General features: G+C 47.8%; 1 protein-coding gene across 4 annotated transcripts in view; it reads left to right on the top strand.

The window, feature by feature from the left end:
• Positions 1-19,026, top strand: part of ASCC1 (activating signal cointegrator 1 complex subunit 1) — a 35,441-nt gene that overhangs the window by 7,815 nt on the left and 8,600 nt on the right. For 3 of the 4 annotated variants that reach the window (XM_030275689.4, XM_030275690.4, XM_002195143.7), the window contains exons 6-9: positions 4,044-4,180; positions 6,316-6,435; positions 10,537-10,658; positions 12,730-12,809. In XM_030275689.4, coding sequence (XP_030131549.4) covers positions 4,044-4,180; positions 6,316-6,435; positions 10,537-10,658; positions 12,730-12,809 — 459 coding nt within the window. Of the gene's footprint in view, positions 1-4,043; positions 4,181-6,315; positions 6,436-10,536; positions 10,659-12,729; positions 17,121-19,026 lie in introns of all 4 variants that reach the window. The other variant, XR_012056647.1, reaches the window with a different exon arrangement.

Raw genomic sequence — 19,026 nt, 5'->3', positions numbered from 1 at the left:
TCCTGCCTCCTGGCTGGATTGCATCTCTGCAGCTCTCCATTGGCCCAGCCTCCACTGGTGATCTTGCTTGCTCTCCAAACCCCTTCTGATCTTGTCTGTCATATTGTTTCTCTCTTGCTCACTCTTAAATGTCAGTTTGCGTCTCTGGGGGGAAGGGAGGTTATCTGCCATCTTCATAAAAACATGTTCACAGACTTCGTGCATTCCTCAAGTGTTGTCAGTCACATTTGGAAGGAGCTGCCTGCAAACCTTCACATGCTCCTTGTCTCAGAAAACTGCAGCAATCCAGCCTTAGTCAGAGAAGTGCTGAGACCAAGTACTGGCCATGTTCATCTTTCCTCCTCCTGTCTGTCCTTCTGTCTGTCCTGCAATTTTTGTTCTGTGTCTGGACAGCTCCAAGTCCTGTAAGGGCCTGAAATGTTCCTGGCACTGCTTACATCAGCTCTAGAGTTTCAATTTTCAGTTTGAAATATAGAACTCGGTCAGTAACAGGTATTCAGGGGGTTGCATATGCTTAGCCTAGGAATATATAATGCTTTATTTTTCTGCCCTTCCCTCTCCTGGTATTAGCAAAAGGGTTTATAGATATATTTATTGCTTCCTGTTAGTTGGAGGAGTACATTGCAGCCCTGTGTGTCTCTCAATCACTCCTCCAGCCAGTAATGCCACTCTAATACCACTTTATCTCACAGCAGGGTCTGCTAGAAAGCATGTCAGTAATGAAAAACAGTAATTCAAAACTGTGCCTCCAAGAGCAATAAAAGAGCTTAAATCCCCGAAGCAATGGGATTTCTCGAATACTTGAGGAAATCTGAATAGGTTTCAGTGACAGAAGCAGGGCGTTTCTCTGCCTGGTGCAAAACATCACAGAATTAGGTGAACTTCAGCCTTTGAATGAGGGATAATAATGGTAAGGAAGGGAAAGGATCAGGTGTGTGTGTGTATGTTGTGTGTGTGAGGGGATCTCTTCTGGCCATTGAGCATTTGTGAGGGACTCTGTTTCTCTTGGAAGCAGTTACCATGACAACCATTCATTTATATTTTATAGCATTTTGTTGGTAAGTATATGCTTTCTAAGTTTTTTTTTTATGTGTCTTTAAAAGCTTTTTGAAGATAAACCTTGTGCTGAAATACAGAGCACTTCAGGTGTTGTTCATGCTGTACAGTCAGGGCTGGCAGGCAAATGAAGCAGGGCTGAGGGGAGGTTCTTTTAGGTTAATTTAATCTAAATATGGGGAGGTGGCTCACCTGGACAGGCTCATCACTGATGTGGTGCAGTGGGAGGTCCGGATGGCTGGATGACCTTGGAAGTCTCCTCTCTCTCACTGTCATGTTGGTGTCATAGAGTGAGGAGAACTGAGATGTCTGTCTGAGCATGCAGGTGGAAAAGGGAAGAGACTTTGCAGTAACATTGCTGTGAAAAATCACAGTTGGGTCTTTGAGAGCTGTGCAAACACAGCGTTTGCAGACTGAATAGGCTGCAGATGTAGCAGGGAAAAGAAACATGATTGCTGTCATATATGGCAACCTGTAAATATCAAACATTGCTAATGAGGTATTTTATCTCAGAGTGGAAGGGACAGAAAGTGGGAGGGTTTTTGAGCTTGTAGCTCTTCAGATAATCCTGTGCAAATACTGTTTTCCTGGCTCGCTCCTTTGTTTGTGGATCAGGGTGGCACAGGGCACATAGCTGGCATGCAGTATCTTGCTCTTAAGGAAAAAAAAAACCTGAAAAACATAAAGCTGTCTGCAAACATTGGGAGCTCTTAAAACAGAAGAGAGGACACAGCCAGGGCAGAAGAGCTAAGGAGCTTGATCCTTTGCCTTGTCATGCAGGAGGGCTGAAGGGTGTTGTGGTTTATGGTTTCCCTACTACAGGGTCTTAGATTTGGAGGGACAACGTACTTGGGCTTTGCAAAGAGTTGGAGACCCTAGATAAAACCCTTTCTGTTCCTTCTAAAGAAGTCTTTGGTAGCAGAAGGGATTAAAAATGACCAAGTGGAAACTAGTTGGTTTTTGTTGACCATGACAGGGCAGTGTTAAGCTGAGGCATAAGCTAAAAAGGACAGTCATCACATATGGATAGTGCCTAAAGGGATTATTCTTCCTGCCTCTCAATACATGTTAAAGAGCCCAGGTTTGCACAGTAAATTTTTGTAGAGAGAATAGGCGGGTTCCTGTGAGGTGATTCAGTGATTGCTGATCGCACATCATGATCTGGGATTAGAATAATTGAGTTCCAGCCTTTTTGTATCCTGGTGAGCAGCATCCAGCCAGGAAGGGCTGCTGAGACACCCACAGGAACGTTGGCTGTTCAGAGGGAGCCAGCTCTGACGCAGCATCTATTTTATGTGTGGGAGAAGTGGGATCTGCTGGCCTGTGAAAGAGTAGGGAGTGTAAGCAGGGATTTGAGGAGCTGCCTGAAATACTAGGGAGTAAACCAGGAGGATTATCTAGGTCTTGGCCTGCTCACTGTGCGCTCTCTTCCCCGTTGATCTCCCCAGCAGCAGTAGTGTGGCTCGTGGAGGTGACATGCCATCATTTGTCAACTCAGCCCACACTCAGGTGTTGAAAACCTCAGGGGAAAATGCTGCTTTTGGGGCAGGGTCATGTTTACAGCACCAATTGTACTGGGGCAGAAAATGAGGGCAGGGCTTTGGCTTTCTGACCTGCAAAGGGCTGTTACTGTATCTCATCTGTGCACTCTGTGACCTCGGCTGGTTGTCTGTGGCAAGGTTAAATCAAACCTCCCAGTTTCTGTTACCCAAGCTGTTGTTTTGTGAAGGGCCAAATAATTCCCTGACTGCAGATATCACTGGAGAAAAAAGGCTGACAGAGAGCAATCATGTCCTGTCATGCATGTGAGCAGCAGCATGAATTAAAGGAAGCCACAAAGCTTTTGCTGCAGGGAGGGGAAGGTAGGAAGAAGTGAGATGGGGCCATCCCTGTTTTTGGCCAAGCTGTGGCTGCTGGAGCAAGCCCCTAGCCTCTGTTTTGCAGCCTGCCTTGTCCCTAGTCCAGCCCATAAGCTGTGCTGTAAAGAAATGTCTGCATGTGGTCATTAGGCATGAAAAATGCTGAGCAAGATGTAGGGCATGAAACTCTTGACAGGCTGAGATACTGCAGCATTTAAACGTCTGAAGGGTTTTATTTCAAAGTCTGGAGCACAGTAGAAATTTCAAAGCTATTGTTCTCAGCTGGTGCACTCTTTTCAGATGCAGAAAGGCTTCCATGGCCTGGCAGCTTGGCTTCTTCTGGAGTTAAAATTGGAGGTTATTTAATGCGCTGATTGGGAAGTGGCCACTAAGTGGAAATAATTGTTTTAATATGGGTGTGTTAACCATCCTTGAGGTATTTTTATAAGTATCCTAGAACAGAATAGCACATTTCTTAAAGCTGGATGCAACCGCTGCTCCACCTGGGAAGAGTTCCTCCCCAGCAGCAGCACACAGCTCTTCTTATAAAGGGAATTTAAACTTAATTCACCTCAGCAAACTATAGGGCATATGAGAAGAAGAAAAATATAATTATCAGAGCTGGTATTAGCTGTGCTTCTGTTGTGAGGTGCAACTTGTGTTTAGACAGGATTTAGAGACCATTTAGAGCTTGTCACAACAGCTGGTCTCAGCTTTATTGCACAAGAAATGGACTGAAGTTTTAAATCTGAGCTGGCTTGTGTTGAGCTCATTTCTGGTAGCAGATGCTGCGTCAACACCTGTGGAAGTCTCCTCCCAAAAAACCCCACACAAGTGAGTGTTGCAGGTCCTGGGTACCACGTTACAGCCTGTTGTAATGATCTTCCAGGCTGCTGTTCAACAGCTCTGATGGAAGAGCAGGCAGGGAGCTGTGGTGGGACTGCAGCTCATCTGCCAGGCTAAGCTTGCTTCCTCACAAAGCCTGAGAAATTTTCAACTTTGTGTCATTACCAGCCCGACCAGAGATAAAAGGATTAATACCAGTGACTTGGTACCTGCTTTCTGTGGTATTTATCCCTGTGTGTGTGGATGAGGTAAGACCCCTCTATGTGATGGATTGATTTTTAGGATCATGGGGTCAGCAGCAGCCTATTCCAGAACCCTGCAAAGCTTCACCTGACTCTTGGGACACTGGTGCTCCTGAACGAGCAAGAGATCCAGAAAGCCTGTGACCTCCTGCAGCGATGCAAAGAGGACTTTGTGGAGTAAGTGGTGGGAAAGGGATGTCATCACCAAGGCCTTGAGAGGGGGGGAAGGCAGCACTCTGTCTTTACAAGGAATTTTGAAGAGAAGAGCAGCTCAGAAGTCTTCTCTCAACTCTGGAAATTTAGAAAAAGGCTGAAATGTTTCAAATGGGGCAGTAGAAATCCCTGAGCAGCCGCAGAGAGCCTTACAGCATCTATAGCTCAGCTCAGACCCTCGGCATTCCCTGAAAATCTTCTCTGCTCACTTCCCTTCCTCACATGCGTCCCTGTTCTTTGTACCTGAGCAGTTTTTGTCGCTGTCCCCTGCCTGCTGCAGTGGGAGGGCTGAGCTCCCTTACCTTTGCACGCTGCCTGCAGTGGGCTCTGCCTCTGGCACTTCCCTCCTGCCTCAGAGCAGATGCTGAGGTGTCCTTGACACACATTCCTGGACGAGGGGAGCTGTGTGCAGGGAAGCCATCAGGAGCCTTGTGAGTAATCAGCCTGGAAGCGTCCGTGCTGCTCTGGGAGCGCGGCTGCCTCGCTGCCTGTTAACACTGAGCTGCAGATGCTGGTCTTTGGCTGCAAATGTGGTCCAGTGACACCGTAATTAGCTTATCTCCGGTCAGCTTCGTAATTGAAGATGGCCTGAGGGGGAGGTTTATTTATTTATTTCTGCAAAGCCTTTGCACACAGAGCGCGGATCCTTCGCATTCATTTATTTGCTGCCTCGGTGCATGAAGAATTGGCCACGCTGTGCCAGCTAATATCTGTGGGAATTAATGCATGGCCAGAATTCATACCTCTGCCTTTAAAAGGATGGCTCCAGTTCAGCTGTTGAACAGAAATTCAAGTGTGTTTCCAGGGGGAGGCTCTGAATGCAATATTTGGAAAGTGCCAGCTTCCACGTAAGTGGATTGAATTGATGCCGAGAAAATCATTGCTCCCTATTTCCTTTAGTGAAGGGGGAATCAACACTTGAAGGTAACCTTTAGTTTATTTCCCCTTCCACACCCAAGTAAATATACTTGGAAAATTAATTAGGCTCCCTTCCACCTACATAAACCTTCATTAGCTTTCATTTCCTTTTTTAAAGTGCAGGCAGTGTCCTGTGAAGTTAGCTATGACCTTTTTGACCCTTTTTAGAATATGTGACCTTTAGTGCTGTTAATTTTATGTCCATAATAATACATTTGTGCTGTTTCCCTCCCAGTAACTCTACTGGGGAGGGAAATTACACTGCTTATTTCACTTGGGAATCTTTGCTGAGAACCTCAAAAGCTGAACAGAAGTGAGCAAGGTCAGAGCAAAGTCACACTCACCTTGTTAACTTGTGTTTGTTACATCTGCCTGCCCTGACACTCCCTGTTCTTTCCACGGGCCCTGGGTATTAAACAAGGCATCACTTACTCACAGGGAGTGCTGGCTGCAGCAGCAGCCTCCCCAGGATGCTCTGCTGGGAAAAGCAAGGAGGCAGTGTATTGGGAAGCAGATACACTCTACAGGCCGTTTGCAGGTGTGGGAGTGCATATTATATCCTGCATGAAGAGCTGGAGCTGATTTTAAACCAGCTCTATTCACTGGTTGGATGTTGCACTCAGAGTTGTGTTCTGTATCGAGTACCTTTCCCAGCAAAAATCAGAGACTTTATGGTTGGTCTTTTCACAGGGAGGCAGGAGCCTCTCTGGAATGAGAACTTGAACCATTTACTTCTGGTGGGTTTTCTGGCATGTGGATGGAGATCTCCATATTGAGGTGGCCTGTGAGCACTGACAAGTTCACTTAATGTGTGTCTGAAACACCAAATATATGAATTTAAATTCTTTTACCACTCAGGGTGATAAGGCAATAACAGTTATAGGCTTTTGAGTTTTATGAATTAGGGATACTTTTTGAGTTTGGGTTTTTGCAGTGCAAACAAGCTGAAAAATAAGGGACAGAAAAGAACTCCTGAGTGGAGTTCACTGCTCCGTAGGCCCTGTGTGTAACATTTAAGTCCCACTTAACATCAAATTTGTGTCTCACTACGGCAAAAAGAATAATATCATTCCCATAGTAAACCCAAATATTTAGTATGTGCATGGGGAGCATTGTGTGTTGCATTTCAAGAGCTGGTGTAATGTTTCAGTTTTTAACATTAGGGCTTTCTTGGGTTTTAGCCAAATTACTGGAGGCCAGCCTCTGACAGTGGAAGTGGCAGGAGTGGAGTACATGAACGATGACCCTGCCATGACAGACGTCCTTTATGCCAAAGTCCACATGAAGGATGGCTCAGACAGGTGAGTGCCCCTGCTCCTGTCTTTCATTCTTCCCTGGAGTGCCAGGGAAACCCTCTGGAGCTGGTGGGTGCTGCTGGCAGTCCTCAGGCCAGCAGTCACCAAGATGAAGTCATCCTTGCTTCCTGAACCAGTTAAGGCAGTGATGTGTTTGCTCTTTAAATCAGTCACTGGTGCTGCAGCTGAAGGGTGTCATTTGTTTCTGCAACAGTCTGTCAGGTTGAATAATGGAGTCACAGCTCGCACAAGGATAGCATGGCCAAGGAGATACTCCTGAGATGACTTAGAAGGCAGGATGATTTGGCCTCTACTGTCTAGTTCCCAACCTGCAGTCCAGATTAATCTGGACAACCTGGTGTATTCTATTCTGCAGCACTTAATTATTCTTAAAACCCAGTTAACCTGGAAGGTCCTCAGAAGAGCATGACCTGATTACAGAGTTGGTTTGTGTGTCTGCAGCAGGCTGGAATAGGTGCTGGGTGTGAAATGTCTTTGGAGCTGCTGCAGCAAGATCTTGAAGCTTGGTTGGTGTCAGCTCGAGTGTTTGTGCTGTTCACCACTGTGGCTGATGGCTTCAGCTCTACAAACAGCCCTGCCCAGGATGTGGCAGTGTCTGGACAACCTTCCTTCATCTATGTCACCAGTGGCAACATCATCTTTTCTCTTGTTGCTTTCTGGAAGACTGAGGAGACATGGATGGGACTTGGAACACCCTGTTCTAGTGGAAGGTGTCTCTGCCCATGGCAGGGTTTGGAAGCAGATGATCTCTAACACTTCTTCCAGCCTAAATCACTGTAGATTCTGTGATTAATATAGGAGCTGTTGTACTCTGTGCTGCTGGTTGCCCGAAATAGGGAAGTGGAGTAGCCAAAAAAGCTTCACCTCCTGTCTCTGAGCCTCAGCCTTCTCTTTGCCTGACAGCACTGCCCTTTTGTTGTCTGTTCCCATTGCTAGAGGACAGCAGGAGCTAGCAGAGGAGCATGGAGCAGTGCAGCTGGAGGAGGGAGGCTGTGAGCAGGGACTGTCTCAGGAAGAAGGGATATGTTCTGGCATATCCTTTCCCTGAGGGCTGAGGAGACGGCAGGGCGGGCAGCCCTGCTTAAAACTAGACTTTGGAGGCTGTGTTGAAGTAAGAGATAGGAAGTGGGATAAGGAAATGAGGGGGAAAATGAAAAATGTAAGAACTGCTGGGAGGCAGTAGGAATTGAAGTCTTTTCCCTTTCTTGGCTCTTCCACTTTGAAGTCTGTCCTACCCTGAAATAGGTGAGATAAAAACAAATGGGGCAGGTAGGGAACCAGGGCAAGGCAGAGATCAGACAGGAGACAGAGCACAAGGAGAAAAAGAGCAGAAGCACTTGGAAAGATGAGATGGAGACAGACACTGGATGACCCAAATGTCCTTCTGTGGGTTTTGTTGTAGAGAGGATCTAAAATACCAGCTCTGGGAGCTGAGGTCTGGGTCTCTTCTCCTGAGTCACCGAGCTCTGGCTCTCTCTGAGGTGCAGTGCTTGCCAGTCTGGTTACATCTGAAAATAAATCTGTGGCCTGAGGAGCTGGGAGAGGAGTCCTGTAGAGCATAAGCAGGGCCTACATTGACAGTGATGTCTGCCTGCCTCTGGGGACAGCTGGAATTGTTGGTACTTGCACTGTGCTCTGTTTCAGATGCCAGCTGTACCCTGTGTGATGAGAACCCACTTAGGCATAATGCTAGAGAAAAGTGCTGATGTGCATCAGGGTTGGCAGAGCTGCGTTGGGCAGGGGAGAGAAGTGAGGTCTTCAAATCCACCTGGCCTTACAAATGAAAACAGCACTTCCACTCACCCCTGGAAAGGACTGATGTCGCCACTGTCCTTCACAGAGATCTGTTAGCTGAGGTTTTGGCCAAAGTCAGACCTTATGCTTGGCATGGCACCTGGAAACTGCCAGGCTTCTCTTGCACAGCACCTGTTTAGCACCTGTTTTGCTCTTTGCATAGCAGCAGGCTCAGAGAGGGCCAAGCAATTTGAAGTTTTAATCATTGGCCCAGGCTGATCCTGCCCTCACCTGCAAATTAATTCATAGAATGGGCTGAATTGGAAGGAGCCCATCAGGATCATCGAGTCCAACTCCTCACTCTGGCTAGGGCACCCCAACAACACCACTCTGTCCCTGAGAGTGTTGTCCAAGTGCTCCTGGAGCTCTGGCAGCCTTGGGGCCAATGACAATTCCCTGTTCAGTGCCCCACAACCATCTGGGTGAAGCCCCTTCTCCTGATACCATTCATCTGGCACTTCTCCTCTTATATAGTTCCTTACCTATTAGCAAGCATCCAGAAGAACATTTAGCTTTGCAGAGGAAAAATGGTTTTGTGTTGATGGAGAGCAGCTTTTCCTTCCTTTGAGATTCCAGGAGACACTGTGTTGGATCAGCAGTGATTAGAAAGAGAGGACAAATGGTGATCTCTTCAGAAAACCCTGCTTTGGTTTCTGGCTGTAACACAGGTGAACAGCCAAACAGCTCCTTGAACCTGTTGCCTGCTGAAACCTGCTGTGCCTTGCTTAGGGAGATGGGAAAGCAGTTTCTGAGCTGCAAGGCGAATACTAGAGGAGAGTAGCAGCCACGTGGCTTCCCGTGCTGGATCTGACTGTTGCAGCTTGTGCTAGAGAGAGGTGTGTGCCTTCCTGTCTCATGCAAGATGTCCTGTTAGCTCTGTGTAGTTCCTGGCATGGCTGAGGGGTGGAGTTCCTTCCTGATCTTTGGATGATCTTGATCAGCTTAAGCTGTAAAGCAGGAGATTTGATTTATCCTGACTTAGCTTGCATAACTGCAGACAGAATTAGGGGTTGGCAAGCCCTTCTGCACATATAATGGCTCAGACTGAAAGAGGGATCATGCTCCGATGCCTCCCACATGGCAAATAATTTCCATTATAATTCATTCTAATTTGTTTTATTTCCTTGATTAACTTTATAACGTAATAAAGCACCATTTTCACTTGAGCTATTCTCTGTTAATTTGTTTTAGTATTGTCTGTAATGATATTCATTTAATCTTTGTCATTGCTAATTTTAAAAATCACTGAAGTAAATCCAGAAAATAGTAGAAAGCTGTGACAATTGGTAGTTTGAGAGTCTTGCAATGGTCACATGGGGGCTGGCAGCCCAAAACCAGCAGTGGGTTCGGAGCTGGCATCCAGAGCATGCCAGCCCCAGGCTCTGGGGACAGGCCATGCTCTGCCACAGCTGAGACACCAACATGGTGGGACCTCACAGAGCAGAAATCCCTGGGACATGCTGGGAGAAGCTCAGGTTCTTCTGCACAGACATAACACCCTCTGGCCTTATTTTTGGAGATGGGAAGTTTTCGTTCTGGCATATCCTCTCTCTCTACCTTTGGTAAGAATCAGACACTGCAGAAATTGTTTGGGCACAGCAGCAGCTTGAAAGTTCCTTCAGCTCCTTAGACATGAGTGCATTTCTCTGATCGCTGCTCCTGCTGCCTGTCCTAGGATGGATCTGCCCTCAAAGGCCAGACACAAAGGTGGGAATAAGTCCTTGGATTTTGCTTGCTCAGTAGCTCCAAAGCTGGAGTGTTCACCAGGATGTGCTGACAGGGTTTGTGCCCCTGTCACCATGTTCTGGGCTCTCCCAGAAAGCAAGCCCAAGGCTGGGTTGTTTATCTGGGACGGAGAGGAGCCAGGCTGCAGCAGTCCCTGAGCAGATCCTCTGGGAGTCAAGGTGCCCAAGCCCCTGCGGGTGTGCAGATTTTAGCATTTGCAAGGAGAGTCACATTGTGTTTCCTGGCAGTAGAAAGATGCATCTTTGAGCTCCCAGTAACATCTGTCACTGTGAGCAAGCTTTCTGCTGTGCTAAATCTGCCCTTCCTCGTGGAATATTTGCAGCAGAAGCGATCACAGGGAAGCTCTGTGCAACAGTCAGAACTTTTTGCAGTAGAGCTGAATGCTGATGCCTCTGCTCGCTTTCCATCAATGGGACTAGCTCTCTTTCCTGTGTGCATGCAGAGACTTCATTTCACACTTGCTGCCCACCTGGCTGAAAAGCCAAAAGCTGATGCTGCAGAGGCTCCTTGTTTTATGTAGCCCTGCTCTCTCTCTTTGATTCCCAGGTTGCAGATGGTTGCTGATCAGCTGGTGGAACGGTTTGTGGCCTCAGGCCTGATGCTTAAAGAATGGGACAGGGTGAAACTTCATGCCACAGTCATGAACACACTCTTCAGGAAAGATCCAAGTACGTACAGAGCCTTCATCCTTGCTGCTGAATGCATTTAGAGCAGTCCCGTTGCTCAGCAGATGCTTTTGTTTGCTTTTTTAGTGTGGTTTTTCTTACCAACAGGGCTGGGGGGAGATGTCTGCAGATAAAACCCAGAAGAAAATAAAGCAATGAACAAGAGTCATAGGTTAAAAACCTTGGCACCCTGCTGCACTCATAGTAACTGGGCTAGGGAAAAATATGTTCAAGTAGAATTGTAGAATGTCCTGAGTAGGAAGGGACCTGCAAGGATCATCCAGTCCAGCTCCTGGCCCTGCCCAGGACACCCCAACAATCCCACCCTGTGTCTGAGAGTGTTGTTGAAACACCTCTGGAGCTCTGGCAACTCTGGAGCTCTGACCATTTCCTCAGGAGGCTGTTCAGTATTCTCTCTGGGTGAAGAACCTTTTCCCAATATTCAGCCTCCCCTGGCACAGCTCCAGCAATGCCCCTGGTCACAGAGAGCAGAAAGCAGAGCTGCTCCTGCACTGCCCTTTGTGAGGAAGCTGCAGATCCTGATGAGGTCTCCCCTCAGTCTCCTTCAGGCTGAACAGAACAAATGACCTCAGCCACTCCTCATGGAGGTGAGATCTTGGCCTCTCTGTGTCCTGGTGTTAAATTGAAACTGGGTAACAACTCCATGTGTTGTGCTGACCTTCAAACAAGATGAAAACATAATCCTCTTTGGTTAACTTAGGCATTGCTCATTTCTTTAGGAAAGTGATTCCATTGTCTTTCTCCTTAAATCAGCTGCAGACAGATGAATGTTATGTGAAGCCGAATGTGAGCTATTCTTGAGTGTATGGCGTCTGCTGTCTCTGCCAAAAGATTGTCTGCTCTGGCTGTCTGTAGCATCCTGATCACATTGCTTAATAAAGCAGCCCTAAAAGCATCATCCTTGGGGAGGGGCAGTGAGTTACAGCCTGGTTCTCCATGTGCATGCTCTGGCACAGTGGGCCCTGTGCACTGCAATAGGTTGCGTCAAGAATTCTTTAGTTGTTGCCTCTCTGAATCTCTGTGGGGACAGTGTAACAGCAGGTGATTTGTGTCATTGTTTTCTGGGCAGGTTTTGGGTCTGACTGCTGCTGAAGTCAAACAAGCACACCCAGGGCGTAAAAACCCTGTAAAGATGGGGCTCTCAAATTGAGCCCTGAAAATGTGACCCCAGAATGCTGATGTGGCCCTGTGTGAGGGGAGGCACATGGGCAGCTAGGTCTGGCATCCTGAGTCTATATTCTGCACAGCCCCATGAGGCATGAGAGGCATTCAGACACAATGGGGAGAGCATTCCGCCAGCATGCCGCAGACAGCCATAGAAGTCGCTTTGTATTCCATACAGGATTTGAACAGCAAGCTGGATGTGAGGAGGACTTCATAGTTAATGATGGAGATGAAAAAGAAATACTGAATATATTCAGCGGGTGAGGCAGAGGTCCTGTGGAAGGAACAGATCATGTACTTGGGGATTATATAAAAACCCAGCCATGCTCTGGGAAATGGATCTCAGACATAGGCTTGTGGCAGTTGCTGTAGGCCTAGGCTGCTATTCTGAATGTCTGTGTGTGTGTAGCTGCATGCCGACCCCACAGAAGCATCCACAGCACACATATGGTGCAGGCAGCAGAGGTTTGTGTCAGTGCCGGCCACATCCTGCCTGGCATTGTTCTGGCATGCTCAGCCTGGAATCTGGTTCTGTTCCAGGCCATGCAAGTGCTGTCTCACACCCTGACATGGCAGGATGTGGGATGAGAAGGAGCCAGAGAGAAGCAGGTGTGTTGCACTGAGCAGTCAGCCCTACAGAATCACCACAGCAGTAGCTGTGATTTAGGGCCTTTGCTCCAGGTAACAGGTGATCCCAATAGAGGCACCAGTTGCAGCCCTGTTCCTCCTAAAATCCAAGTGGAAGTGGGTTTTTTTGCACCGAGAACTGGGCGAAGATGGTTTATTAGCTGGCAGCTGACTTTGGGGAGGGACAGAGAGGAGGGTAAAGTACAGCACACAGAGTTCTCCCATCTGAAGCTCATTCTGGTGGTGGTTTTTCTCTCTACAGCTGAAGAACGAAACAACACAATGACTGGTAAATCATCTTTCAAGGAGCGGGAGTCATTTAATGGCCAAAATATTCTCAAGGTCAGTATGAAACAATTAGGGAAATGGAGCCAGCTATGGATATTGTATAGCCAAAAGAGGTCGAAACACCTCTTCTAGACTGCTTTTGTCTTAGGCTTATGGGATCTCCTGGGGCTTGGAGGGGGGGTGGGGGGGAGGAGGGAATCTGTTTAGAAAATAAACAGTCCAGATCACTCGTAATTGGGAGCATTACAGTATTTAACAGGAGCATTCCTTAAGCTGCTGAGGCTCAGAGCAGGAATATGAAGCACGAATGCTAAGTGGGTGTTCATGTTGTCGTTTACTTCGCTCCTGTTTTACCCTGGAGACTCAGGCTCGAGTTGATTCTCAGCCCACCAGAAAGAAGCAGTTCGTTGCTCTTGTTCTACTCATATATATTTATGAAACTAAACCCTGCTCTCAGTTCACTTACTCTTTTCTTCTTGGTTTTAATTTCTGCTATTGATTTGCTCCAGAAGAATACTGGGTAGTGGTAGGGGGTCCCACGAGGATCTGAGGGCTTTGGCAGTGATCAGAGGTTAGAAAACACAATCCCCCAGACTGTGGAGGTCGGGTAAGGCTCAAAGTGGAGCATGCTGCAGATTCCTAGGCTTTGCCAACCAGGGTTGGGACTGCAGGCAGCCTCTGCTGCTCATCCAGATGGCTGTGGCAGACTGATGCTGTGGTGCTTGACCCCTGCAAGTGTCCAGAGAGAAAAGAGATGCACAGAGGAGCAGAAATGGAAAACAGCACCAGCTTGTAAGCAAATTTGCAATCCTCATTGTGTGAGAGGATTTGTTTGCAGGCAGCTCTGATAAGAGGGAGCGAAGACAATGCATGGATACATTTGGGAACGGTAAGAAGATACTCTGGCAATGAAGATACATGCAGGCTGAGTGGGAGCTGGACAACCCAGAAGGACTTGAGAGCCCTCCCAGAGGAGGGGAAGAGTGTGCTTTATTTGTATTTACAGTCTTATAATGTGTCAAACAGTTGATGCAGGGGGATGTGAAGGCAGGGAGTGGAACTGATTGATCTGTGTGCAGAGGACAAACAAAGGGACAAAATTAGGTTAAGCTCTCATTGTCCTCAAACGGTCTGTGTGAGCACGGTGTCATGACTCAGCGTCACCACATGTTGAGTGTGCAGTGTGAGACTGCAGTATTGCAAGGTGGAGCAGGGAAGCCACAGCCCTGGTCCCTTTCTTGACGTGATCGTGATCTACAGTTTTGGATAGCTCCCAGTGTTGGGAGAGCTGGCTCTGGAAGGGGGAGATGTGTGTCAGGAGCCCAGAGTGCCTGCAGGATTTTGCTTTCTCCACTTTCAGCTTAGCTCCTTTCTCCTGCTTCTGTTAAACTTGTCCTCAGGCTTTAGAGACACATAAAATCAAACTGGGTCTTCCTCTGAGCTCTCATCTCAAACTGTTTGTGATTGGGTATTAACGATGCTCCCTCTGCTGGTCACACAATTTGTGGGGTCTGAGGATCTGGGGAAGGGTCTTACAGTGCACAGTGCTTGGAAATGCAACTGCTCTCCTTCCGAGGCTGCTTCTTACTCTTGATGCTCTTGGAAATATCAGCCCAATGCATTTTTAAAGGTCCTAATTGATTTTGTACTGACCTAGCCAAAAGAACTACTGGCTGTTTGAACTGTTGGTAATTACTTCAAAGCATTTCTTGCCACAAGAAATGTCATCCTTCTCTCCCACCTCCACTACATTTCCTAACCTGCCCGTTTTGTATTTCCCTTTGGTCTCCCACGTGCCTGCAGCAGAACGCCCGTTGGCATTAATTAATTACATGAGTCATAAATAGCTCCAGGCTTCTTACCGGAGGAGCCCAGTCTCAGTGAGCCACTGATGCATTCCAGCATGACCTTGCAGGGATGCGCCAGTTCCCTCCCAGCCTGCTTTTCTATCCATTATTTATCTTGTGCTGGGGAGGCTGCCCTCGTAGCAAAGTGGCTTCATTAACTTTTGCACCAGGATCCAAACGACGGGCTGTTAATGAATATGGCTGTATTTAGGCAGGCTGGTGGGAGGGAGGGCCATGTGCCCGACATGTGATTCCAGGCAGTGGGACTCTGTGATAGCTGTGCTGAGTGGCTGTTTTCCCACTCAGAACCTAACAAAGCATGGCTGCTGGTAGGGTAAGTGGGAAAACTCAGGTTTCATCACTCTCATTCCCATTGTGCAGCCCTGTAGGGCCAAAGGCTCGGGGCAGGACTGGAGCTGTCAGAGCACAGAGCACAATGGAAGTGCTGTGGCTCTGCTGTTCCAGGCTGAGGCTCCCCATGGTCAGAGCTGAGGGGGGTGTGTGTGTGTGCAGATGCGCTGGCAGCACATGTTTGCTGATAACATGCCTGCGCTACACCAGGCTCCAGCTGGTATTTTGCTTTCAGCTGAACTAATCAGAATTTTATTTAATAATTCTTTGTTCTACCCGTTCCACAGAGTTAAACATACACTCCTATTTGTGCTAATAAATGGTTGTGCAGGCCGGTATACCTTCCCACACTGCTCAGAAAATAGATCCTGTAGGATGACTTGCTTTTGGGAGTTTAAATTACTTCTTTCTTAAAGGATATCCCTGAAAAAGGCTTCCTGGCATGGGTGGAGCTGAGACCCCAAAGGGCTGTGTGAGATTTGTATCCAACAAAGCTTTGCCTTTGCACTTCTCTGGTCTAGTCCCAAAAAGCTGGGGATGCTTCATGGACCGCTTCACATGGAGTGATACGTATTCCCTCTAGGCTGGCTTTGAACATCCCAGTCACGCACCGGTCAGGAGCAGAGTGTCATATCTCTCTGAGAGCCGAGGGAGGAGGCAGCAGTCCCTGGCTGAAAGGCCCCATCAGCTCAGGCAGGGTTAGGCCTGGGGAGATGCCGGTTTGGCAGCTCCCTGCCATGTCCTGGCGGTGGCCGCGTGCCCCGCGCCGCAGTTGGCACAGCGCTGGCACGGAGGTGGCCAGGGCAGCTGCCAGCATCTCCGGAGACGAGGCTGCGCTGCCTCCGGGCTTTTATTTATTTTTGTTTAGTGAAAAACAAATCCAACTAAGGCTGCAATGAATAAATAAAAACGAAAAGAAATGCAATAAAGGCTGACTGGCCAAAAATTTCTGTTGCATGTTTAAAGGAAAGGAAGAAAACCACCTGGACTCTCACTGGGTCAAAATGGAATGAATTTTGGGTTGAGTTGAGGTCTGAGAAGTAAATGAGTGGCCTTTGCCATGTTCAAACAAGAAGGAAGCAAATTCTGAGTACAGAAAAAGCTGAACTCTGCTGCTTAGCACAGATCCATGCATTAACAGCTTACAAGATTAAATATTGAGGGAACAACTACTGAGGTACAGCAGCAGAAAGCTGCACATCTTATGTCTTTAGGGCATTAGGGGAGACTTTAAGCTGAGATGGAAGACTGGGAATGGGATCAGCCAAGGTGGTGACATCTGCTGCTGTGCCCTGGTCCAGCAGCAGGGCTGCAAGAATGCCCAGGGAGGGCTTCTGGGTCAGATAAGGCATCATTTGATGAGGCTCCTTCTCTTTTGAGACCTGCTTGAATGTATTGAGTTATGGCACTGTACCTGCTTTCACTGGGAGCAGGGAGAAAGTGCATTTACTGTCTGATACCCTGGAGAGCCAGTGGTGTTCCCTATCACCATGTCTGTCCTGCTGGGTAAGAGCAGTGTGGTAGCTGTGGCATGCAGCAGTTCATTTAAAACATTTGATACAATGCCACAGAGAGAAGTGCAGTGGAAGAGAAAAACCTTGGTCTGAATAAACCCCTGACCCCTCAAAATACCCCAAGCCCACCAAGTTCTAAACAAATTAACGCGTGCCCCTGTGCAGAGCCAGCTCCACTTGCAGAGGAGGAGTGTGTCTTGTGTTCTGCAGCAGTTGGAACCCAGACCTTTTGTGTATTTTTTGTTTGTGGATTTGAGGAGGCTGAGTCTTTTCCTGATACATCTTTTAGCTGAGGTGAATCAAAGAGCCAAAGAACCAGCATTAGGTGGGGATGAAGACTGCCTGGTGTTCAGAAAGAGTAAGAACATCTTGTTATCCTCAGCAGTGTGGTAAAGATGCAGATCCAAAGTAGAACTGACAGCTGGAACAAATACCTAACAGGAGGTGGCTGCTTGGAAAGTTTAGAGTTAAAAATACCAAACAAAGAATCCACTGGGGTGAGGGAAGACTCAGTAAGAGATTGTGGTGCAACATCAGGATCTCAGAAAGAAGCCAGTACTTTCCTCACCTCGTTTTTAGAGAAGAATCAAAAGCAGAAATGAAAGGCTGTGATGCCACTTTGCAGAGGGGAGAATTCTTGCCATTACCAAGAGGTACCGGAACAATCGAGGGGGCTCAGCAGTGTGCAATTAGAGCAGCAGTGGGATGGGAGGATGTGACAGTTGAGCAGATGAGACTGGAGATCAGTTTGTATAATCATGGGGGGAAAAAAAGGAGATTAAATTTGGGTTGCTGTGAAAATGCTTCTCTGTGACTTATATTCTTCAGGGGTAGAAAAAGGCATATTCATGTTATTTGCATTTGATGAAACAGGAATCTGAAGTGGCATTTGAAAAATCAGAGCAGACAAAGGAGGGAAGATATCTTTGTTGGAGTGTTCAGGCCTTGGAGGTAGTGTTGGAGGTTTTGAGGGAAGGCTGAGCTACTGCGCTGAGGAGAACACAGAGCAGAAGGTTTGTGCTGCCTTTGCATGACAGAGATCTCTTTGGTGACCTTACCAAGAAAAGGAAAAGCTGCTTTTTTCTCTCAGAGGTGCTCTCTACACCCCTCTGACTAATTTTAGCAGGAGCTGTGAGAGCTGGAAGAGGGTTTGTTGAGAGACTCTGAATGCTCTTTCCCCTGCACCTCTACACTCCCACCCAGGCCAGCAGCTGAGCCTTTTGGAGGTTCTGTGGGTGCCTCTGCCTCCCACCCGGTGAGCATCCCCCCTCCTCACTTCCCTGAGATCCCTGTTGTGCCACCAGCCAGCCAGGGCAGCGTCACCTCTTTGATCTTAAGAAGACAGTTTGTCTCTGTGGAGCTGGCAGGGGCTGAATAACAGCAGTGCCTTAATAGAAGGCAAGGACCCAGCACATTAAATGCAAAAAAACCCAACCCACTGATTAGCAAAAGTAGACAGTTCATCCCCAAGATGCCATGACCCTTCTGCTGGATAATTTTCTGTGTCTGTCTGAATTAATTCACTGGCTCTGTAGCTAGACTCCTCCTCTCGGTGTTCGATGGCGTAGTGAGAGGTCACACTGACGGGAGCTCCTTGTCCTGGTATTCCCGGATGCCTCTCAAGCCTCCTGCCATCTCTGCAGCAAAGGCAAAGCCCAGCTTTTAGAAACTGTTGCTTCAATTGCTGTAATAGCAGCCATGGGGATGAGGCTTCTGTGGAGAAATGCAATGCTTGATTATTAATTTCCTTAAGGTGTACTGCGAATCCCTCACACTTGAGGTGTAGGTCTGGGATCTTCTTGGAGCCTTTAATTTACTGAAAGCGTTTTTATTCTTGTCTGAAAGACGTGCTAAAATCTGGTAACCTCCAAATGTCCCACTTGTATTTGTTTCTTAGTTTGCAGAATGCCTTTCACCATAGCAACTGGGTTTTGATTTCCTGAAGCACATGAATTTTCATGGATTTGTGATGGGGGGAACAGACCCAAAACTGAGCTAAAGCAAAGGTTTTGAAGCAGGGAAGTGGCAGGAGCACCACTAGATTTGGCTTGTGAGGAGGGGGGGATCCTGGAGGGAGGGGTTCTCACTGAACAAAGGCCTGCACCCGGCCCTGAACAGTTCTATTTGAAAAAAAACCCAGCCTGACAGATTAATTTAGACTATTGCTGAATGTCACCCTCCCCACTGCTGCATCACCCTCTGGCAGCTGAGGTGGCTTTGCTCCAGTTTTAGGAAGAGCTGAGGTTTCACATGGCAGCAGTCACAGAAGGATCAGCTGCTTCCATATGCACAGAGCTGGAAACCTGGTACTCGTCCCACCCGTGGAGGTCAGGAGGGTATTATGGGCAACATGAAATACACTCCGAGGTCTGCAGGTGAAACCCAGCTGGGGAGAGGCAGGAATATTGCACACATGAGTAGGAGGGAACAGAGCTCCAAACAATGTTGGGAAATCAGGCAGAAACAAGCAGGCAGCTGCAGACAAGGACAGGTCCTGGAGGGAGCAGTGACACCCGTGTAGGATGGAGAAGTTCCTCAGTACCAGCCCGACAGTCCAGG

Source organism: Taeniopygia guttata, chromosome 6 (genome assembly GCF_048771995.1).
Source record: "Taeniopygia guttata chromosome 6, bTaeGut7.mat, whole genome shotgun sequence".
Classification (NCBI taxonomy): Eukaryota; Metazoa; Chordata; class Aves; order Passeriformes; family Estrildidae; genus Taeniopygia; species Taeniopygia guttata.
Note: the sequence above shows the minus strand (reverse complement) of the source record. Positions and strands in the feature narration are given on the sequence as shown.